This window comes from Simochromis diagramma, unplaced genomic scaffold (genome assembly GCF_900408965.1).
Source record: "Simochromis diagramma unplaced genomic scaffold, fSimDia1.1 OVJJ01000433.1, whole genome shotgun sequence".
Classification (NCBI taxonomy): domain Eukaryota; kingdom Metazoa; phylum Chordata; class Actinopteri; order Cichliformes; family Cichlidae; genus Simochromis; species Simochromis diagramma.
The window spans coordinates 3,089,303-3,113,893 of record NW_024387031.1 but is presented as its reverse complement, the minus strand read 5'-3'; the positions used below and the strand labels follow the sequence as shown (position 1 = coordinate 3,113,893).

Sequence of the window (24,591 nt, the reverse complement as noted above, 5' to 3'; positions counted from 1 at the left end):
TTCTTTAAAATTTCGATAGAACAGTGGCAGTATATTGTCCTCGTAAGTGGATATCAGGCCCCTGTAGGGCAAGATTTAGTATTTTGGTCTAGACAACCCAAAATGTGATGTCCACATATGTGGACGCCAGGTCCTAGGAGGTTAAATACACACTGTCACCCATCAGTCAGTGAACATCTGTTGTGAAACCTCGAGTTGAGGGGTGCAGCCAGCTGTGGTCACAGTCCAGTGATCATACCCTGGTTTATCTTTCTGTCCTAATAATGATTTTAACTTATCAAATTTACTGAAAGTAGCTGAGCTGAAAGTACTGATAAAGTGTGGCGAGTGTTTACTGAGATCAGGTTAGCAGTAGGCTCATTTTCTGACTTTGATACAAGCAGAGGACACACGGGTTCACTTTTTCCTTTTCAGACTTTATGCATTAAAGTCTTTTTGGAGGGTAAATGAAACATTACAAAATAAAGTGGAAAAATTAGCAGAAAATACCAAATTTCAAACGAAGGGAGCGTCTCCTGAGATCTAAAACCACAGAGCTGAAAATAAAAAATAATGTATTTGTTCCCACATATATCATCTGATTTATGCACTCATTGTCAGTACAATGAGTGCATAAATCACACTTATCTGCATCAGTTACAGCAATAAATGTTCCTTTATGAACGCTTATTTTCATGTCGCAGGAGCATCATTTGGTGTAAATTGGTCATTTGAGAAAACATTTGGAGTTTAAAGTCATGAACTGAAAATGAAGCCGACTTTACAAACTTTCTCTAATCGACTGCCTCCAGCCTCAAACCAAACAGGGTGAAATGATCTTTAGATGCTCGTTAGATTTTATTAGGGTTTCTTTTTTTTATCAGCAAGTCAGACACGACGCACAGAGACCCTCTGACGGCCTCTTCTTTCTCATCTCCACTAACAGGTGTCGTACGTAAAAGCCATCGATATCTGGATGGCCGTCTGTCTGCTGTTTGTGTTCTCGGCCCTACTCGAGTACGCCGCCGTCAACTTCATCGCCCGCCAGCACAAGGAGCTGCTGCGCTTCAGACGGAGGCGACGACACATGAAGGTGAGCCACCTTGAGCGTCCATGGCACGGCCTCACCTTTAAATTCATGCATTTTTACATCTCCGCACCGAGTCTGTCCTTCATGCAGAACTCTGATGAGTTATATTCAAGACTTAGAATTTGTTCATATCACAGAGGTGTCTCTGAATAATCATAAAAAAAAAATACGAATCATTTTGGGCTTCTGCTTTTTGTTCTTCACCTGATTTGGATTAACAGAAAGGGATCTTTGGAGAGGAAATATGAAACCAAAGTTGTTTTATTGATGGTCAGTTATTTCACCAGTCCCAGCATGAACCGAAGCACGAGAGAAACTAATATTTTAGATCTACAAATGTGCAGTTTTTACAGATAAAAATGGAAACTTACTTTCAACGCAAGAAAACAGTGTGTGTGTGTGTGTGTGTGTGTGTGTGTGTGTGTGTGTGTGTGTGTGTGTGTGTGTGTGTGTGTGTGTGAGAACATCAAAATCCCAGCTCTCCTCCATCCTCAGGCCTTCTGAAAAATTCACGGCGTGTTTGATATTAGCTTTTTCGCAGGCAACGCTCGTCATCACTGGGCAGAAACACAAAGCATCAATGTTTGATGGGCAGAGAGCCGAGAATGATTAAAGGCTGAGCCGCGGAGCAAACACAGACGAGGCTCATAATGGATCCACGATGTAAAAGAGAAGAAAGCACACATTAAAAAAGAAACTCTGCTCAGCTCTCAAACTTTTGTTTGTGGAAATGCAGCAGTCAGAACAAACAGTGCCGAGTGTGCTGCAGGGTTTTTGTGTGTCTGTGACATCAAGTGCTTTTCATCCAGGTAGTCTTGGAAAAATCATCCCAGCGTGTTTCATTGATTTCTGCTCAGATTAAACACGTGTGGTCAATAATCAGTCAGAAAACCACATCCTCTGCTTACAGATGTTCATATACAGATGTCCCATTAGTTAATCTGAAGAAAGTCAAACCTTTAACAAGTATGCTAACAAACATTACATTTGTTAAACATTTTTGATTTATTAAAACAGTAAGCCACGTAGAATAAACAAACTAGTGTTTATTTTTACGTCTGAGTATTAATCCATCCATTCACAGCTTCCTGGTGTGGTTAAAAAATAAAATGTTGAGCTCTTGTAGGAAGTGACATGTATAAAATCTGCCCCAGGAGCTGGCTACAATTTGGGAGAGCCTGTGAAAAACATACAACACTGATTAGATGTTTTTATCACTAAGAGGTGGATAATCACATCAGCAGCCTTCGTCTTTCTTTGTTCTGACATCACTGTGAAGTCAAAAACAAATAACTCCCAAAACAGGCTCCATTTTTCATTAACTGTCAAACTGCCTAAAAACATCTCTTCTGATGAAACGAAGATAGAGTGGAGACCTGAAAATGTGTCGCTTTATTTAATTCCTCAACACTGTTTTTGGATATTTGGTTAAAATGACAAAGTCAAATTTCCCCCGGAGGACAGTTCAGACGTATCAGAGCCTTTTTTTCTTCTTTGCCTTCTTTCTGCTACTTTCTTAGGTTAGCTTTTATCTTTGCAGCATTTAATCAATCAATCCTATATGTCCAGTTGGATTTATCAGCGCCCGGCTGCTGTATTGAATAAAGAGTAAAGCTGTCAGGCCTGCGGGGAGCTGAAGTGCTGCTTGACAGTGAAACTAGTGGCTTGTGTGGGTGAAGGGCAGGGAAATGCAAACGCCCACAAGAAATGCAACATCGTGCCTGCAGTAAACAATCCATACAGCACCCATTGTGTGTGTGAGAGAGAGAGAGATTGTATCGTTATAGCTGGTGAGCATGCATGAATGCATCCGTGGGGGCTGTCGTGCATTTTCCTGTTGTAGGGCATGTGTTTGTGCTCGCTACTCCTGGAGCCGCCTGATTGAGTCTGACATGCTTTAGCGTGTGAGCGTGTGGTCATGTATTTATGAGGACCTTGTGTCCTCGCGGGGTGACGGAGGTCCTGCCCAGTGAGGCCGTTGCGTTGTAGACATAAGATCAAGATTAGACTGTCAGTTTCAGAATGAAGGTAATCACGATTTAGGCTGGACATGCAGAAAAAGGCGGGTTTAAGACGTTTGCATTAAAAAAAGTTAATGTTATTAGTGATCATTATTATTAATACTAAAGAGCCTTAATGCATGTTTTTGTGGGTCGGTTCAGTTTTATTTAAATACCACCAAATAACAACAATAGTCGCCTCAGTCGCCTTGTGCTGTAGAATAAAGGTCCTACAGTAATACAGAGAAAACCCAACAATCAGACGAACACCTATGAGCAAGTGCTCGGCAACAGAGGGAAAGAAAAACTCCCTTTTAACAGGAAGAAACCTCCAGCAGAACCAGGCTCATGGAGGGGTGGCCATCTGCTGCGAAGGGTTGGGGGTGGGGGGATTCAATTCAATTCAGTTTTATTTATATAGCGCCAAATTACAACAACAGTTGCCTCAAGGCGATTTGTATTGTAAGGTAGATCCTATAACAATACATACAGAGAAAAACCCAACAATAATATGACCCCCTATGAGCAATCACTTTGGGGTTCAGGGAGGGGCGCCCATCTGCTGTGAAGGGTTGGGGGTGAGGGGATGAGGACAGGACCTTGAAAAGATACCTGACCTGAAGCGGGCCTGTTGTGTATTTCCTTGTTTTTTTTAATCATGTACCGACTGTTCTACAGGTTTCCAATGATAAAGCTTCTGTTTGAGTCTACATCCCTAAAGTTGATAATTCTGATGAAAATCTGCAGGGGTCATGTAAATCCATTAAAAACCATCATCGAGACCAGCACTCATTTTTCCTGCAGATTTCTTAAAATAGACAGTGAGCTGCCGTGGTGGAGGTTTGGGCTCACTGCCTCTATCAGATTCCAAGAATAAGAACATGAAGCAGGAAATGACCATAATGTTTAACAAACATATGGAAACAGAGCTCTGAGGACTCTGACTGACCCACCTCTGCTCCAGGATCTCAGGCTGTAGTCAGAAGTCGGCCCCAAGTCAGAATGTAAAATCAGTGTAAGACCTTTCTTTGAGCGTACCTGAAAGTATGATGTCATCCCGTGATGTCACGCTTTCTACAAAAAAGCAAACAAATGTTTAACCCATAATCTCAGGAGCAAAATTTCATATCATTCGACCTTCACGGAAGAGGATCGAGGGCTCGGGGGGGGGGGGGGGGATTTTAGTGTGGCTTTCCAAACTCAGGAGGAAACTTCAGCATATATAAAAATGTCTGACCCACGAGCAAACAGCGGTATTCCCAAATGAACCCCACTAACGGAGTGTGATTGAATCCTCCCTCCACAGAAATCTCAGTCCACAAAGGCACCGTGAGGGAGAGAGAGAGGGACGGGAGGCCGGTCTGTGGGAATATAGAAAAATAATCCAAAATAAAATATATAAATCTTAAATCCCATTGTGGTAATCCCCAATCCCCCTGAGCAGCGATGGGAGGTGAAGAGGTAGATTAGCAGTCCGGCTGCCGCTGCACTTTCCAGGGAATCAGACACTCACCCCTCTCTCGGCCCTCGAGTCCACAGAGAGAGAGTGAAAGAGGACCGCAGGCTCAGGACTGACCCACATCTGCAACACCAAACCTTTTGCATACGTTTTTTTTATCTCACACTCTCTGTGTGGCCCTGCGATGGAAGCGGGGTGAATGTAGGCCACGTTATGCAATTTGAGCCTTGTACACGGCGGCCCGTCTGTCGGTCTTCCTGCCTTTACATCTGGCCATTCGGAATCCTTAATATTTATTTTAAGCTTGTATTACAAAATAGGTGAATTCATGTTCTGGTGTTCTTATATAACATCATTTGTTTTTCAGTTTTTGTGTCATGTTGTGTAGTTGGGTTTTTGTTGAGGTTGTCTGAGGTGACCCTTCAGTCACCAAAAATCCTCTAATGTCATTTAACAGTTGATGTCTCTGCAGTGAGCGCAGAGTTTTGTACTTTCTTATATAAAAAAGTGTTTATTACATTCATCACCAAGAAAATGTAAGAATCATAAAGTGGAGGGAAAAAATATGTTAGCATGTATCAGCCTGCTTAGAAAGTGGGTGACTATAAAGTTATCCATGCAACAGTCTCTTCTGCATTTTCACACCACAGCCAAAGGTTTAAATAAAGGAAGATTCATGTGGGAATAGGATACTGAAAAATATCAAAATTACAACAATTTCTATATTAAAAACAGAACTAGGCTGTTATTTTTAACTATTGTGGTGTCACTAATATTATAAACTACAGTAAATCAGCCTGTTTTAATTCAGTTTGCAAACATGTCATATTTGTTTAAACACATCACAAAGACTTTCTGCTGGAAGTCAGATTAAAAAAGTTTAAAAGTTTCATTTTTGGAGATATACGTCCAGAGTTAAAATGTTTCTCTGTGCTCACCTTTAATCCAAATCTTATATATTTTTCAAACAAAACTTTCTGAAAGAATTTTCATACACAGAAAGGTACCTGATTAATTGTAGACATATCACAGTATATGAAAAGTATGCAGGGACAATGAATATCTGAATAAATCAGTCAGTGCTTTATTCAGAGCTCAAAGCTTTAGTGACAAACGGCTTATTAAATACATCCGAACTGCTACCAAAGTAATGTTGGCGAGCTTTACAGAAAACAACTCCGGGATCAGTCAATCCTGAACCCGACAGACAGCCTGAACCCAGCGACCTGAATCGCACAACCATAACCCAACGGCCTGAACTGGGCAGCTTGAACTTTATGGTCTGAACCCTGACAGACAGCCTGAATCTGGCAACCTGAACCCCACAGCCGTAACCAAACCGCCTAAACCTAGCAGCGTGAACTCGACGGCCTGAACCCGACATAAGAACCCTGCCTGAAATAAAAGGTGCTTACTTAAGTCAAATATTTCAGGAGTGCACTTATGTAAAACTACTTACTCTCCACCACTTGTGCACAACTCATCTCATCACAACACCTTAACAACAAGAGGCTACAAGGACTTCTAAGGACGCAAAGAAAACAGAGATCAATTCGAGGTATTTGCATTTAAAGCAGGATTTTGCTGAGAGGTCTGCATAATTTGGTGGAAATGGAGGAATTCTTCAAAAGTATAAAACAACTTAAAATTCAGCTCCTTGGGTCTTTTTACTTTATTTCAGGCACAATAAAAATGGAATAAAATGATCCCTTAATAAATGTATGAGCACCCTCAATAAGATCATCACCATTAATCCCGACCGCTGTGAAGGAAATCTGATGACAGCGAAACCCCGTCGGAACACAGCGAGTGAGAGGCGTTCAGTCCTTGGGCGTCACTCGTTCTTAATTAACCTCTCTGGCCAGTGCTTCTAATGTGAGTCTAATGTGATCCACAGCCCTCCATTACGGCTGCGAGAGGGCTATCAGTCAGGTTTAAGCTCGCTGCAGAGGAAACTGTCACTGCTGCGCTCCAGCACGCATAAACCTCACTAACACAGGACTGCTCGGTCAAATCTAAATTCCAGCTGAGATGTAAAAATAACCGCAATCTAACCATGATTATAACCTGGTGTTTTAGAAGCCCAGTCATTAGCACAGTTAAGTCCTGTCCTCATATATTTACTGCATTTGCTGTCCCAGATATTGTGATGTGATTCGATGATAGGGTCTTTTGTATTACTGTAGTCTTTACCTTACAGTATGAAGCACCTTGAGGCAACTGTGATGTGGATATAAATAAAACTGAATGAATGAAATGAAATGTACGATAGCTTCAGGTCATCACTGATGATCATATACACCTCAGGCTGTCTACTTCCCAGGAAGTGACTACGGCTGGATTAAAGGGTGAAGTGTTAAGTAATTAGCTAATGCTTCCTACCTGCATTAGACAGATAAGCCTGTTATGCTAAGGCTTTAGGGAAAACAATGGTTGGAGTCTGCAGCACAGCCTAAATGATTGTGACTATGTGTGATGAACTTACCTGGTCACTTTGAGGATAGCAACCAGGTCTGCAACCAGGTCTGTAACTTTGGCGATCCAATATGGAGACTTAAATAAGCTAGAGTCAGCCTGCTATCAGTTTATCTGTCATAAATCAGCGATTAACTGTGATAAATTAACAAAAATCACAAATCTGTTGAATTTCTGTTACATAGAAACGAACTACATTCAGAACCTCACAGAGAGAAACTGAAGTTCCTCCACAATAGTGACAAGAGAGTCCTTACTGCAGAACGGCATCCAACTGACCTGAAAAAACTAGAATACGAGTTCCACTAATCAGCTGGGACCTCGTCTCTCTGTGTCAGACTGAGATTGCTTGGAGACAGGTTGCCTCCCACTAGGTGTTATTCCACTTAAAATTCTGAAAGTGTGACATGTTCCAGGGAAGGCGTTTGCCAACCAGTTACAGGAGAACACAAAACTCTGGTAAGATAAACAACTTCCTTACGCCAAACAGAGGCTCTTAGTATTGCTGTTGTTGAGTTGTGTTATTATACCTCTGTTAATATAACAGAGGTATAATATACTTTTATTTTGGACAGAGATTAATTTCCATGATAATCCAGAGCTGCTGGAAAACACTCTGTTAGTGCTAATTAATATACAAATGAAAAACTAGAATTTCACTAACGAAAACAAGAGTTAAAGGCAAGATCACTAAGCAAAATAAAATGTAAAATGATTGGTTTAAAAATCCTTCTAAAGACATTACAAGCATCGGTTTCACCCGTGTTTCCTCTACAGTTACCACAAACTGGTTGGAATTATCTACAGGGACCAAACCAGTTTGTGTATCAGGCTGTAAACACGTTTATTTCTGCTGGAAGGTTTTAACACGGGAGTCTATGAGGGCTGACTCACTGCTGCCCCTTCTGGTCATTAGAGGTTTTGGCTTCTTAGTTTGATTAAACTTTGAGGTGTGACTGCCAAACAGGTGCCCTCGCTAGTCTAGAACTAGTTTTCTCTGAGCTTATTCGTGCAGATGTTCAGAGCATCTTGCTGCATTAGCATGAAAATTAGTGCATCACTTCCAAGCACTGACAGCAGCAGCTTATAAGGTCACAGTAACAACTTCACAATCAGCGGAGGGCCAGCTGGCACATACACAGAGGCACATATGTGACACCAGTGCACTCGTACGTGTGCTCAGTCAGTGCCGTGACACTCGGGCCGGTCCAGAGCGAGAAGAAGCTGGATTCAGATGTTGCTCGCACATATAAACCTTCGTATTGGGACACGTGAGGATCTGTGGTACGAGTTAAATACACTTTTTGAGGGGTTCCTGTCATCTAGTGGAGTGATTCCTTCCTGAAAGAGAATAACCATCTGTGCTGACTTTAGCCCTAATATACATTAGCTGTGTTTTAAGGTAATTACAATGGTGAGCACATGCCTTCCTCTAAGTGTGGTAATTGTCGTAGGACGGTACATTGTAATGGATTAGAGTAATTATTCCCCAGAGCGGTTTGTTTCCTGCCATTCTGGCTGCAGCAGAGATGAAGCGCTATGAGCTGCAGCTGAGTACAGTTGGAAGCCGCTGCAGTCAGAGTGAACAATGTCCTCGAGGACTTTGTGGCTGTTATGCAACTATTGAGATGCATGCTGTAAAAGTGCTTTGAAGCATCAAGTGCACATATACAAAAGTGAGAGTGAAAGGACAGCCAGCTTGTGCCTTGATTTCTTGGGGACTGGAAATCTTTGGCTGAAATCAGCAGGTATGCAAATCCAAGTGAAAGCCGCAGCCTGCTGTCGCTCTGCTCCCCGCCCCGGCTCGTATTTCAGCATCGGACGGAGCTGTGTTTGCGGCGCAGGTAGCCACAGCAGCAGCAGTTGGAGGAGTCTCAGTTGTGCTGATTTCTGTGGTTTCTACTCTGATGTTTTATTGATTTGTTAGTGACACTGATAGTTCGGGGACAACGAGTCAGAGAAAGAGCAGAAGCAATTGGACTCAGGATACCTGCTTCAGAAGGACGTCTAATTAGAAAGACAGAGCGAGAGGACATCAAATAGACAGATACCGCAGCCCTGTGAGAGCAAACGCTGCTGCCAACGTCCACGCAGAGAAACATCCCCCCCTGCTGGGCGAGCACAGCTACTGCATGGGGATCAGATCAATAGCGCCACTCATCCTTGAAGGATAGGCCCGCCTGGCAGCAGCTCGCTTGTTTAACACAGTCAAGCTCTCCAGACTGAAAACGAGAGCCTCTTTAGAAATCAAAGGGAAGTCAAACATTACTGCCTTTGCCTCCGCTTCAATCAGGACTGTCTGCAGTGCCTTCCCTTACAAATTCTAATTAGTATTAAGATGAAGAGAGGCCTTCGTTAAAAAATTATTTGTGAATTATCCACTGTGGAGTGGAGTGGCTCGCATCAGATGCATTAAAAGTGACTGCCCTGCGTTACATCCACAGTCAGAGTAACACAAACACTCAAGCACATCAAAGCAGCAAGCGACTAAAGCACACGACGGTCCTCTCCTGCATCTCGTTCACCTTAAAAACACGAGAAAAGAAGGAGAGCAATGAGATGATGCTTCCTCCCCTGCAGCCCGGTCGGCCTTCTGGGAAGAGAGATGTGCATTTGGAGAAGAGGCCTGGGGGACATGTCCTCCCCGCTGCAGCCTCCGTCCCACTGTTTTATAATGACAGCGCCTTATTAGGGAAACTGACATCCTGATTGATCGGCTATAATCAGCTCGTTAGCCATGATTAGGCGTTTGGTGGTGGTGGTGGGGGGGGGGGGGGGGGGTCGACATGCTGGTTTCTCTAAATGCCTTGATCGCACAGGCTGTTCGCCAGCTCTGAGAACAAAGGCAGATAAGAGAGCTCGGGGATTAGGAGGCCCAAAGAAGCGCGGTGTGAGCAATGAGCCATACATGGCGGCTGAACCTCTGGATTGACAGGCTGGCTGTTGAGTGGCGTTCGGCATTCTTCCTGAGTCCCCATCAGGAAAATCAAGCAAAGTAGTGGTTGAAAGTGCTTATAGCCCCTGTTTTCATCAAGCTGCTCAGTACAAGTACAGATTTGTACTGATCACACTACAACATCATGCAAATTTTTATTTAAATATCCATATTTATCTGCTGGACAGGGAAATGTGCCGACCTCTCGCCCTTATTGTAGTGCTGAAAGCCTCGGGATTAGTCAGACATGAATTTGCATGAGGCTCTCCATGTTTTCTCAAGAATAAAAGGATGACCTCTTGGCCAAGAGGCCATCCCGTACACTGTACTATCTACTGTGAGCTCCTCCTGAACTGGTTTCTACCAAAAAACCCAGCCAGTAAAAGGAATGAAACCAGAACAAGGACATGTAATCCTGATTAAACATGTAATAAAATGGAAATCAGCCAATCGCACAGATAAGAACCTCATATGTAGATGACAATAAATGTGTGAGCTCATGGACCACCACAATGTCTCAAGCTCAAAATAACACAGAAAACATTTTTACCATTTCTGTGGATGGTCAACCTTCAGCTTCAGAAACTGTCCTCACCTGCATTAAAAGCTAAATTAATGTCAGCATGAACACTAACTGACACCAAAATGCAAACCTCAGATTGAGTGAAAAGGTGACGTGGCTTCCCCGAAAGATATTTATGTCACACACGGTTGAAGTGCAAAGAGAGGAGATACAGGAAGAGAGCAGCAGATCGTGTGGTTCATCATTCCAGGTCACACAGGGCACTCCAATATCATCACTGCCAAAGTTTTACAAAACATCATCAGGAACATCCATAAACTTTCCTCGTACAGCCTTCTGAAAAAATTAAAATGTACAGCTCTGCTATCACTTGAGATGTAAATGAAGACAGAAAACTAAACAGCAGTGACATTTGCAGGGTTACTGAAGTTGGGCTAGCTGGTATATAATGATGTGCTACGTGGTGGCTAGCTACACAGCTATAGTTAGCATAATATAAACACAGTGAAGCTAACTTTTTTTGCTAACTTTTTTCTACTCGATAAAAGTTAACGTGAGGGTTCCTGATGGTTAGGGACAAATGCAATTGCATGGCAGGATGCTGTAAACGGACCAAACTTCAGTCAGGAGAACAACTGAGATAATCCATCCACAATACGAGGTTAGTTATTAATATAATGCTGCATGGGCTGGGCTGGGCTGTAGTTACATCGTAAGGTTTTAAAAACTGAGCTTTAAGATGATGATAGTGATAATAAAAACCGAGACAGGCCGACAGTGATCACTGGCTTTTTTTAGGGGCTTGTTCAGATTAAATAGAACAAGATATAAAGCATTAAAACATGTTAAAACACATCATCCTTAATAAATGCAGAGTAGTTTAGACCTGGAAGCAGGGTTACATACGTCATCACTTAACAACCAGCTAGGTTGAAGTAGGACTTTTTAATTTGCCTCATTAGAGCATCAGTGTGACAGATCTGTCAGTCTGAAGAACTGCAGCAGTTTCATGTAATGTAGAGGAGCAGAAACCAGCAATCTGTCTGATGATTCGCTGTAGGAAATTTCAGCAAGGGCATTCTGGGTAAACTTCCAGGCTCATGTCACCATAACGAGCATATGAAGGACTGGTTTTTCCCTACCTTTGACAATGTGACTCCTCCTCCTGGGTCAGAATCACAATCTCTGATATATTTGGTTGCAGTTTTTTTACAAGTGTTTTTCATGGAGATATTTTCTGTGCCCAAACCCAGGATTCATCCATGTTGGCAGGTTGTAGACAGCAAGCCTGTTCCCTAACCCCCCCACCCCCCACCCCCACTAGCAGCTAAACGGATCAGCTGCTAGTGACAGACAGACACCCTGGTCTTTATGAGGAATTTCGTGAAATAACAGGACCAAATTATTTAACAGTTATCATAAATGTTAAGGTTAGCCGTTTAGCTATTAGCAGTTACCGATATTGCCGCTTGTGAAGCTATCATTAAGGTAGCAGCTAGCAGCTGTGTTTAATTTGGGAGCTGACCACAAACACGATTTGACCAGCCTGTGTAACATCTGTAACATCATTATACAAAGCTCATTTAACAGAATCACAGTTAGTAGTGTCTCCAGAGTCTAATCTCTGTTCTCTTAAAGTCTCAGAATGAAGTAGAAAAACGTCTGTGCCTCTTTTTTAATGAAAATGGTCTCAAGTGTTGGTATGGTAAATGACTCGCTTACAGAATGCAGTTGGAAATTATTAATGATCCACATAAAGTTTTACTTTTCTGCTCTGAAACTTCACTTATAAGTATGGACAAGGACACAGGTATTAATATGAATTAACTTAATGACTGAGTGTCAGTAGCTCACGAATTTACTCTCTGCACTGCTGAAGATGAATGAACAACTGCAATTTAAATGTTCTGAACACCCATGCTCACACAACTCCTGTTTCGATATCTCATTGGCAGAAATACACACATTTGCACCTGTAACTACGGCAACTGAAAATAACATGTTTAAGATGGCTGATGTGGGCGTCGTGGGAGAGAATGTGGCTAATCAGAGCTGCAGATGATTGTTGAACAAGAAGGTCTCACAGTTTCTCCCATCTGTGACAGATTTTAATAATAAAACTGCTCAGGTATTTGTGGGAAGCTCATTTCCGCCACCTGAATGGGAAAATGACTTGAAACTGAGAAAAGAACTTGGAATTTTGAGTTGAGGTGAAATGGGTAGGCTGTGACGTGCGATCATTCAGTTTCATATAAAGCTTGGTTCCTTGTACTTGTACTGTGATGAGTCACAGGTAAAGAACGAGACCAAGCAACAGCTTCTAAATCATCATCAGTATCGTTCATCAGGAGCGCAGCAAGTAGCAGCTTCCTGTTTTTTTTCTCGGACATTCAAAGGGTTGTACATGATGAATTCCAGCCCAGGATCAGACTGGAAATGCAAAGACTCGATTATTGATTATTTGACAAAAACCTGCTGAACCAACTGCAACTGTTAACTGCCATGTGTTCTACTCAGAGACAGCTCCCACGACTTTACATTCCCCAGATTCAAGTTAAAGAGCTGCTGTTTAGTCACACTGCAGGAGATCCATCATGCAGTGCAGCGTGAGCAGTCAAAATAATTGAAAACAGCAACTAGTTTTTTAAAAGTGCAGTTGCCACACCCACACCTGATAACACCTCGCAGGTTTGATGTCTGTGAAATGGGACAGTCCAGCCTTCAGATTTGCGTCACCGCTGTCTTGGTGGAGTTTAATAAACTCAGCCGTCTGCTCCTTGCTATCTAAAATATAACACGACACTGGAGTAAATTCTCTACCATCTCACGCTCCTGTTTAATCAGTTTTCTGTTTGACGTTTATTCAGCTGTGTGAAAACTATAACTTTAATCACAGCCAAAATGATTTACTCAGGAACAAATAAAACACTGAAAAAAGCCAAACAATAACATTTTTAAGTTATCTAAGTGACTTATATATCATGTTTAACTTGAGTAGCGAAAGTCCATGCGGGGTCTGAAAATGATGTGCTCCAGTGTTCTCACCAACTCTAGTGAACCTTGACTACCCGGTCAGCTATCGAGCTGGTGGGTAACAGACGTCAGAGCACTCTTGCAAATATGTGATGTCTTGATAAACCGAGCAGATATTTGAAGTTGACACAGCTGCATTCTCGCCTGAAAATATGTTAAAAGTTTATTTTGTGACACAGAAAGAGTAATATTTCAAGCTCTTTAGCCGTCCTCCTCCGCCATCGATGCGTTTTGAAAAGTATTTATATTATTATAAAGATATTATAAATACTAATTTAATGAATACAGTATAGCAAAGAGTAATAAGAGTAATATTACAACTAAGTAGCTGCCGCCATTATTGGAAACTGGAATTGGCTGGGCCGCGCTATTAAATCGGGGATAGGTTGCACCACGAAGGATACACCTGACCTATCCTCAAATTTGGGGAAATGAAGGACGCATTTGTCGGGCGCATTTGGAGCAGCCTTCGAATTGGGACAGCCTTTGTCACATCGCTGTGATGTAATCGGCCTTCAAATGCGGCCTCAGGAGGATGTGGCCTATGAATTGAGACACAGCCTATACCTGCACACAGAGCAAAGGAGAAACAGGTAAGACTAATGAGGGCAGGCAGACACAGGTGGAAACGATCAGGAGGGAAGACGAAAACATGAAACAATAAATCAGGAAGTGGAAACAAGACAAAGGCAAGGAAACGTGGGAGAGAGCAGGAAAAGTCCAAATAAGCACCAAAATAGTTTAGATAATCCAGAACAGCCAGATCACGTCCAGAGCTCATTTCTGACTGGATGACTCAGGCCACAAATGAAATGAAATAATGAAAACTATTTTGGAGCCGACATATATATATTTTTATATAAATATAAAAAGTGCCAAAGCAGCCTTAGAGCTGTGTGTGCTGACGTAAGGGACCCACGTTACCACAAACTGAATGACATGAAGAAGAAACTCAGGAATGCATTTGAAGCATCAAAAACCTCCCCTGCAGCTGCCGTGCTTCCTTCTGCCACACAAAACTATAAAAGTGGTGCACAGCAGCATCTTCGACAAACAGCCACACTAACCTTCTCGGGATGACAAATATGTTCCCGTGCCCGAGCGCAGTTATTTCACAGATAAAATCAAATCTATGCTGCGATGCAGAATCCAATCACAAGTGGCCAGACAGGAGACGGATCCTGGATGTATTTCCAGGTGTGAAGTGTACTCTGTCATAGCCGGATATCAGTCTCAACCTGCTGCTTATAACAAACTAAGTTGGGGTGAATTAAAGGCACAAAATACCATAGGTACGAATGGAAAAGTTCACATTACTTGGATATTCCTGTCAGCACACCAGAATCCACTCAGCACTGACATATTGATGCTGAAATGTCCTAAAAAGCCTCAAATGGCCTTAATCGAGGCGAGAGGCAGAAGGGAGACAGGGAGAGGAGGTGGAGGGCGGTTTGAGATGGATCCACCGGAAAATGGATCGGCCGAGGCAAATGTATAATATATTTCCTTCCCCGGCGCTTGGCTGGAATTGCTTAGGGGGAAATCATAAAGCGAAACGCAAGCCAAGAAATTCCTCCTCCAGCCTCTTTCAGCAGAGACTGATGCTGGCGTTAGTTGGGGCTGACACCTCTCTGAATCCTGTTTTATGTAAATGCAGGTCTCTAAAACAAGTATCCAAGGGTAATGTTAGCAGAGGAGACATGGAGGATGGCAGGCCTGATGCAGCTCGCTTTCAGCTTCCTGCTAATCTGCTCGATTAATCACATCAGCTGAGGCGGAGATAGAAACGCTTCAATCCAGAGATGAAAGTGTGATGGATGAGTGAGCTAAGAGGTCCTCTTCCTCTTTTTTCCACTCCTCTTTTAGCGTCTTCCCTCTCCTGCGCTACCCCAGCTTCTTTCTGAGCATTCTACTTTTCAACATTATTTCATTCCCTTTTACCATCTTTCATATTTTCTTTAACTTTAACTGTACTTGTTTTCTATCTGACCCTAGTCTTGTCTATTGTTTCTGTTCTGCTCGACTATCCCGTCTGTTTCATCCAGCAAAGTGTTCATCTACCAGGTACAGATTAAAGACGAGTCCAGTTATTATGATAAAATTTCACGTGACAAAAGGACAAGATGGTGCTGAGAAAATCACACAAGCTTCTCTGTCACCAGTACCAATACAAATCTGGGAACCTTCAGCCAGCTCTGAGTGCCGACTCTCAGCTTCGGTTCAAGGCGGTGAACAAAGAATATTCACTAGGAAATTAACATGTAGTCCCTGATTTCAGGAACATAAATCATACAGAAAGTGTTCATCCTTAACACTTTGTGGAGAGTTCCCCAAAAACGAAACTTCCCGCAGGAATCTGAGCAGCGAGTGTTGTTACACTGCTTCTGTCATCCAACAAAAACCACGGGCACACTGGAAGCCATACATCACGCTGCCTCCACGTGGGAGACCTTCTCGGCTTTCTCTGTAATATGTTCTTCATGTGGTTCGTTTAAAGGCTGATGTTAGTTTTAGTTGCAGAGCTGGTCTGACGTCTTTCGATGTATTTACAAAATCTAATATGGCCTCATTGGCCAATGATTGGTTTGCCGTAGAAAGGATCCAGTGATCATCCTGATTAGGATTATATTTTTATCACCACGCTGGCCTCGGGAATATGGTTAGGCCACTCCTAGTGTTCCCTTGTTTAGCATGAGGCTAAAATATTAACCCTGACCTGAAGTGGTGGACATTAAGTTAGGGATGCACTTGCACCGAGAGCTCCTTTGCACTTGTTTACACAAACAGCTTGCAAATGTAATTGCCACAGTTGGAGTAGATACTACACCGAGTTTGGAGCAGACTTGTTATCTGCTTCATTTATGAAGAGAAGACCACCCTTGAACTGGCTTTAACGGTCAATGTCATATTTGTTTTTGCCCCCCTGGGATTAAAGCTTAGTCTGCACTTGTGGCGGTGCAGAGACCAAACATCTCACGGTCCATAACTTTGCAGATTTCGTATGTGTGTAAATATGTTAGGATTCGATTTTTGGGCTGTATCAGAGAAGAGACATTAGATGAGCTGGATCCTTTGAGGCTCCTTTGTAGAATCCAAAGGGCAAACCTTAATTCTCCTCCGCCCATCCATCCATCCGTGGACTGTGCGGGCCCAGAGCTTGTGTGTTAATGGAGGACATTTTTATAATTAGGCATAAATGTAATGAATCACCTGGTCCATGCGGAGGCGTTCTTCGATGGGTTCCTTCAGGAACCTTGTGAGTTCTTTTCGCCAAGTCTGCAGGCTGCAGGTCTTCCTCCCTTGTCCCTTATTGTTCTCCTTCTCTGACTTCCTTTCTTTTCGTCATTACTCCACCTTTTCTTTCTCCCTCTGCCGTTCCTCTCATTGTGTCTCCTCCTCACGTTCCTCCGCCCTCCACATTAATCACATGGCAGGCAGAATAAAGCAGAGCATCTGTAATAGTTTAGCAGCGTCACTGAAGGACAGGCAGAGGTCGGCTAGCATCACAGCTAATGCATCGACATCTAGCGCGCACGGGCGTGTGTGAGTGTGTGTGTGTGCACATGTGTGTGTGTGTACATGTATTAACAGTAATAGATGGCTTGAAGTGCATGCAAGGACAGAACGGGGACATGAGGCACTAAAAATGGATCGTTACCTGGTGGTCTAACACTCACGCACACACACTCACACACACTCTCAGTACATCTCCCTCACCCGGCTGTGCTGCTTTATTTGATCGGATTTTTGGAGCATTTTTAACCCTTTTCTCTGTGTTATTGATGATATCAAGACAAACAGGCTCATTATTGACTCTTTTTTAGCTCCTTCCCCCTGCTAGAAACCAGAGGCTGGTCTAACTGAAGAGAACTGAGGCGTCTGTTTGGTTGGCAGCTTGATTTGTTGCTGCTGCAGAGGTTTTGCGTCACTTTGGTCCTTCTGCTGCCAACAGTTCCTCCTCCTGCTTTCGATTTTGCTCCTGCGTGTTTTCCGATCATAAAATGCTCTTTTTCTTTTCCTTTTCAGCCAAAATGAACTGGAAAGATTCCCTGCTGATAAGCTGCCACACAAACTCCCACCGTGGCCTGCGGGAACAAACAAACAAATGGCATTCAAGCGTGAACTTTACAACCTCGGCTTTTATCAAAAACTCTGAAGCCAAACAAAGACGACTCCTTATCATTGAAGCTAATTTTTAATTTCACGGGTGTTGTTTTAAGTTTGAAGGACATTCTGCGCTGTTTATTTTCCTCGTTTAGTTTCCCCACACGCCCTCACCGTCTCTCAGCCCATGTAGGCCTTTGTGTTCGAGTCCCTGAACCAGATAAGGAAGTCATTGTGTGTCCTGTAATGAAAAGGCAGGGTGAGTGTGGCGATAGGATTTTCAATATCTCGCCGCGCTCGGGTGAAAGTGCCGTGCACGCGCCGTAACCTTGAGCACGGCGCATGTCAATCAATCCAAATCCATTCGGCCGCGTCCTCCCGACTGAGATGAGCGTACGTGGCGTCCGGCGTCAGCTCCTATCGATGACTTCTGCATCTAGGCTGAGCGAGTGTGATTAGCAGCGAGCTTTGGGGTTCGTCCCCCCTGCACAGCGCCGCCGGGCCATTCAGTCGAAATAACAATCGATGAGTCACAACCAACCACTGGAATAGCAACACAGGAAATATCACGATTTAGTGGTGCAGCTCTTAAAATTGCATCTTCTTTTCTCAAATACCTGACGGGAACTTGAATAGAAGACACCATGTTTCTCAAACACACTGCTGTTCATTAGATATATATATATATATATGATACTTCTGTATTCATTGCTCATATTAATAAAGTTTAACACATTTCTATTTAATGCCATCAAACATGGACACACCAATCAAACGTGTCATGATGTTAAAGTTGTGCCCGCCTACAATCGGTCAAACCTGCTGCCCGACCAAGAAATATCGTAAGATTTATTATGGTTAAAAAAGCAAATCCAGGCTGCCTATCTATGAAAGAGATGATTGTTACATATCCATTTCATTATGGTGGCCTTTGAGGCTGGTTTGTTACAAGCGTTTTCTTCTGACTGATGAAAGGATCATATAAAAGCTCTTTGCCCAAAATGCTGGCCCTTCAACTTGATTTTCATTCTGGTCACACAGATGAAGTCAAAGGGCCATTTTCAGATATTCATTTCTGATGAACATCCACACAGTATTGGGTCCATTTACTGTCTGCACGTTTGAGGTCATGACAAAATGTAAGAGGTAAAAAAGGGGAACTGCACAGAGTGATTTAAAACTAGAGAACAGTGGTCCAAGGGCAGTGTTGGTCAAGTTACTTGAAAAAAGTAATCAGTAACTAATTACTGATTACTTCCCCAAAAAAGTAATCCTGTTACTTTACTGATTACTTATTTTCAAAAGTAATTAATTACTTAGTTACTTAGTTACTTTTTAAAAACACGATTTACAACCTGAATAGGTGATAAAGTGATAGATCTTTCAGCCCAATTCTACTTTTTCTACATAATCCATCATACAAAATGTAATCAAATGGAAAAGTCTCTTTTTAAAACTTGTTTTATTAGTTTTAATCTTTTAACTTTATGCATCAAGCAAAAATTTAATTATCTGCAACATTCTCTGACTGGAAGAAATTTGTTTAATATTTAAACCTATTTTCTGCACATTCCAGCACATAAAATATATATATATATTTTTGTGTTTACACACAGTCTTTCAAATAGATGCAAGTAAAACACAGCAGAAAATAAATAAAGTCAAAGACTAGCGGTCCTGTTGCTCTATTTTCACCTGTAAAGCAGTAGTAGGGTAGGCGGAGGTTTACCCTGGTGCAGGTGTGCCGCAGCGATCAGTGGAAGAATCCACGAGTTTCTCTGTGAATTTCCCATTACGTGGTTGCGCACTCGGTGCTTGCTTGGAAGTTTAGGGGTTTTTTTCGCTGTAAAAAGAAGTTTTCTTCCCACGCACACGGACACTAATGTTCTTGTCACTTTTTATGGAATCAAACTTAAAGTAAGGTCAGTACTTCCACGCTTTAAACGCTGCACGCTCATACTCTCTCCCGCACTCGATATATGATCCATTGTTGATCTGCACACAGCTGTTGTCACGAACGTCGCACTCGCTTACGTCACTGTCATGAGACATTCTCGCAAAAAAATCACGGTTTTAGTAACGCAGTAACGCAGCGTTCCTACGGGAAAATAACGGTAATCTAATTACCGTTTTTGCAATAGTAATCCCTTACTTTACTCGTTACTTGAAAAAAGTAATCAGATTACAGTAACGCGTTACTGCCCATCTCTGTCCAAGGGTGTGCAAGAAGATTAGCATGAAGGGAACATTCAGGGGTCAAACCAGGGGTAGTTTTCGCTGTTCTTAACAGGATGGAATTGCACAGAGATGAATCAAATATTCTATATTCTCTCTCTCTCTACATACATTATATATATATGTGTAATTCTTCTTTTCCTCTTTATTTTAATTAAGACAGCCAGCTGAGAATGAGACGCTAATTCCACCTTAAATTTCTGGTTTATTCAGACACACGGTCATGTGATAAAGTACTTCACTTCCTCGCTTTTCATTTTCACTCCACGTCATCAGTTATTTGTTTTGCATGTCTGCACATCTCTGAAATTCACTCACACACACACCTCTCAACAGTAACGTCTTTCTCTGGTTCCTAACAGCCTGAGTCTTGGCCTGTGTTGCAGGAGGATGAGACGGGCGAGGGCCGCTTCAGTTTCCCCGGTTACGGCATGGGCCCCGCTTGCCTGCAGGCTAAGGACGGCATGGCCATCAAAGGCAACAACAACAATGCCCCGACCTCGGCCGCACCCGAAAAGAGCATCGAGGAGATGAAGAAGCTGTTCATCAGTCGGGCCAAGCGCATCGACACGGTGTCTCGCGTGGCCTTCCCGCTCGTCTTCCTCATTTTTAACATTTTCTACTGGATCATTTACAAGATCATCCGCAGCGAGGACATCCACAAGCAGTAGTGGAGAGCTGAGGAGGAGGACGAGGAGGAGAACGGTGCGAAGAGGAGAAGACAGAGAAAAGGAAACAGAGCGCTGACTTCGGTACAAGATCTGTTGCCCCTTTTTCCACCGAGCGTTCTCTCCTCTTCCTCTTCCTTCGCCTTCATTTGGTCGAGGAAAGTCACTTTCTTTGTGGCGGTCGCTCACCATGGCACCACCTGACGCCTACAGACACGATTTCAAATATTTATTATTGCTTTATTTTTCCTTTAATCTCCTCTCCTACCCCGAAACCTGCCCCTTTCCCGTCTCCTTCCAGCTCCTGAATAATCCGGACCGGTGCAATAGCAATGCAGTAAAATGCATGATATATGAATGTGGCAATATATTCAAGAAATGAAAAGTTCAACTTTTGCAGGCATCCCAGCAAAAACTGTGTGGGAGCAGTCGGACTTAACAAGCGAGGCTTGTAAAAGAAATGTTGTGTTTGATTTTAGCTTTTTGTGTGACGACAGATATAATGCTATGTGACGGGTGGGTTGTGCGAGAGCAGTGTAATATACTCATATATGTTATCATAACTGGGAAAAAATAGGATGTTTGTTTCCACAGGTGGGCGTCTGGATTTAAAGGATTTTTCACCCAAAAAAAAGAAAAGAAAAGAAGGCTTCGATCGGTGCTTCCATTGAACAAAGGTCGCGCTTTCTGTATATCGAGATTTGCTTCAAATGTGTACTGCAAGCACTCCTCAAAGCTCCCCCTTCCTCCCGCTGCCATCAAGCACCGTGAAACTGAACCGACCTGTCAATCACACGACTGGACGACATGGGACAAACTATCTCATTTATCCGTGCTCACCGTGTTCCTCTGCCTGTCCTTCATTTCTGTTTTTTCGGTTGTTTCTTAATGAATTTCTGTGCCGACTCAACGCGTGGCTCCTGCGGCGCTCTAACACGCAGGAAGGAGGTGCGCTCTGATGTCAGCAGCTGATGTCGCCTCGCAGGCTCCTGGGTTTTTGAGATTTCGCTTTGTTTTGGTGAAAGCGGACAGAGAACTACTCGAGCGAGGACGTAGCAACACACAGATACGTTTACATCTCCAGTAGTGCTTCCTTGTTTGACCCCGCCTTAACGTGACGCCGCCCATCCCGCTCCCCAGCCGAGAGGACATATGTTACCTTAATTAACTGTATTCCCGCCTCATTCGTATGCACCGACTGTAGCTGCAAACCTCATAAAGCTACGCCGCCATCTACATGCAGAGGCTGTGATGAGGGGATTCGTCATTTGAAGCTTCATAAGTGTGACTAATGATTTTATTTGTTTCTTTTTTTTTTCTTGTACTTTGCACCAGGCTTCTCTATGCAACGATCAGTATATGCAAATATGATTTTTCCCACGTCTTAGCACCCTCATCCACATCCCGCTGCAGACAGTGAGAAAAGGTCTTTCATGCTTATTGGTCAGAATGGAGACAAAGGTGTTGCAAACTGCCCAGGCACTTCTGCCCAATGAACACGAATCAGTAGATGGAGGAAAATATATATAAATATATATGTGTGTATGTTTTAAACTAGAAATCTGAAGGAAGGAGGTGGAAGGAGGAGACTGATGTGTGTGCAGTGAGAACTCTGACAGGCTGTGATGTGAAATGTTCTTTTTTTTTTGCAAACATTTAATCAATCTCACACTATCTTTTTCTGCTTCTTACACAAAAACCTGCCTTTGCAGCCAAACCTCAAAGGAGCACGTCGACGATTCTTTGTGAGACACCGGGAGGCCTGGCTCAGCCGTACTGCCCAGTCAGAAACATTTTATTAAATCCCAGCTTGTGCGCTGGTTAAATTAGCCCAATGTAGCTATTAGTTATTATAGTTTGTGTTTCCTGGTTATGTCCCAGTCCACAGACATACTGTAAGAGTCTTAGAGAGAGCGGATGAACATTTCCGATTATTCCTCTGATAACCTCTGATCAGTGAGCCACCAGCTGAAAGTCAACCAGCCAGCTAGACCTTCCTCGCTCTGACAATAAAACATGGATTATTTGTTTTGGTCTAAATATCAGACACGGGGAGATTGGCACAAAGTGCATCTCCACTGTTAACTGAAACAAACATTTTGCTGTCCAACTCTGCATTGTGAGAAAAAATATGATTTAAGAGGCTATAATTTCATATTCCTTTTATTCTCAGAGACAGAAATACAAAACAATATTTTCATTTGGATGATTTCTTCATTTCTCTCCTCCTGCTGTTTAATCCATGAATCCGCAGCAAAGGGATTCCTTAAAACTAATTTGGGTTTTGTGTCTTTTACAGAACATCTGATGTAGATTTTAATTTACATCATTCACTTTGTCTCAAAGTACACTGCGAGCAATCCGAAGGGCTATGCTCCACCTCTCCCTCTGCTCACATGATCCCAGCCTGTTCTGACTTTAAAATGGAAGTGCCATAAAATCTGCTTCAGTCCAAACTATGCATCTCATTCACCGAATCATTCCCAGAAAAGGAAAACTGCTCAAAGCTGGAACCTCAGAGGTGCTTCGGTTACTTACAGAGGCCGTTTTATTTCCACATGCGCGGCTGTGTTTCCGTGAGCTCTGGTCGAATCCCCGCCTTCACCCTCTCACCCACCTTATCGTTACACCTTCAGAGATGTGGGCACGGATTCAGATTCAGAGCAGATCAGACGGTTCAAGCAGGGAAAGTAAAAAGGTGGTGTTTTTTCTGAAAACCCACAAATATGCATGTTAAATGAAGACCTCACCCAGGTCCAAAATCACACTTGTACTTCTCTGCTATTCATGTATGTGGGAGCAACGAAGCAAAACAAGCTCACTGGGCCTTTCAAAGGCTGCTGCGATGCTTCTCACACAGCGTTCTTGGTTTGACCAAAGTTCTCCAGAAATCACCTTAAAGCTAATTCCAGGTAATAAACTCTTTCAGTTACACAGGTCAGTCAAGCAGGTGCAGTACTTAAAAAGTAAACCGTTTAGTGCTGCTGAAAGGAATATTTTATATTTGTGTACAGGGACAAATCAACGGCGTCTTAAATGGAAGTGTTCGACTTTTAGTCCACCTGGCTCAGTCATGGTGAGGCACACAACAAACTTTAAAATATCTTTTATAATAGAGCTTGAGGTGCAGCTCTTCCCAGCAAATGAACTTATGGATCCGTGCACGCTCGCCAGGAAAATCGTATTTTGCAGACTTGGCAGCTCCTCTGAGCGACACGTATGATGCAAACCGCCTCTGATGGCCTCTGTTTGCAGTGAAGCCTCCTCTGTGGTCACGGCCTGCACCCAGGTGGGAAACCTCAGCCGGCTCAATCTGATTAGGACGGCTCCTTTTATCTTCTGTGCCAAAAACACAAGGACATCAGTCGCCTGTTTTACATACACATGTACATCTTCTCGTGCCATATGGGGGTTGAATATGCAACAAAAAAAGAGGACCTAGAAGCATATCGTGCATCCATTCAACCACCATTTCCCAGCATTTACGGCCCTCCCCTCAGGCGTGGGTCTCGTGCGTGTCATAGTTGTTGTAGAGCTTTTTGTCAGGCCTCAGGCCGTCGTATTAATCATTGTTCTCTGTGGGTTTGGGGGGCAGAGGGGGGGATACTGTGGGTTGGTTTTGCATCGCGATGTGATGCAAACTGACAGAAGGATGAGAGAGAGGGATGCATTTTTAGACGTTTATGGATTTTAAAGTAGCATGGTTTGATTTGCCGATGATTAACGATTTACGGGCTTTTGCAGGGTTTGTTTGATTCTCTTGTATTTTATTGTATGTACTATACAACCCGATGACCCCGAGGCAGAAGGAGAAAAAAACAGAGACTCTCGAACTGCTGTGAACTAAAGGAAACATTATTATGACGATTCTTCTTATTATTATTTATTTATTTACTTTCTTTGCACAAGTTGGAATGGCCTTAATTTTGCTTTAGTTGCTTCTCTCGTGTATTGGCACAAAGTGCACCTGTTTCGTTTGCCGAACTTACGATTATGCTCATTATGACGCTTATAATCTGAACGTGCACATCAGAGCAGAATGAAAAAAAAAAAAGTTCAGCAAATCCTTTTTATTTTTCATTAATCTGAG

At 42.9% G+C, this 24,591-nt stretch overlaps 1 protein-coding gene across 5 annotated transcripts in view; it reads left to right on the top strand.

Annotated features, from left to right (window-relative positions):
* Nucleotides 1-23,461, top strand: part of glra1 (glycine receptor, alpha 1) — a 120,872-nt gene extending 97,411 nt beyond the window's left edge. For 3 of the 5 annotated variants that reach the window (XM_040043096.1, XM_040043094.1, XM_040043097.1), the window contains 2 exons: nt 926-1,072; nt 20,196-23,461. In XM_040043096.1, the coding sequence (XP_039899030.1) occupies nt 926-1,072; nt 20,196-20,504 (456 nt within the window). In that variant the 3' untranslated portion in view covers nt 20,505-23,461. The remainder of the gene's footprint in view (nt 1-925; nt 1,073-20,195) is intronic. The other 2 variants (XM_040043095.1, XM_040043098.1) reach the window with 1 other exon arrangement.
* The last annotated feature ends 1,130 nt before the right edge of the window (nt 23,462-24,591 follow it).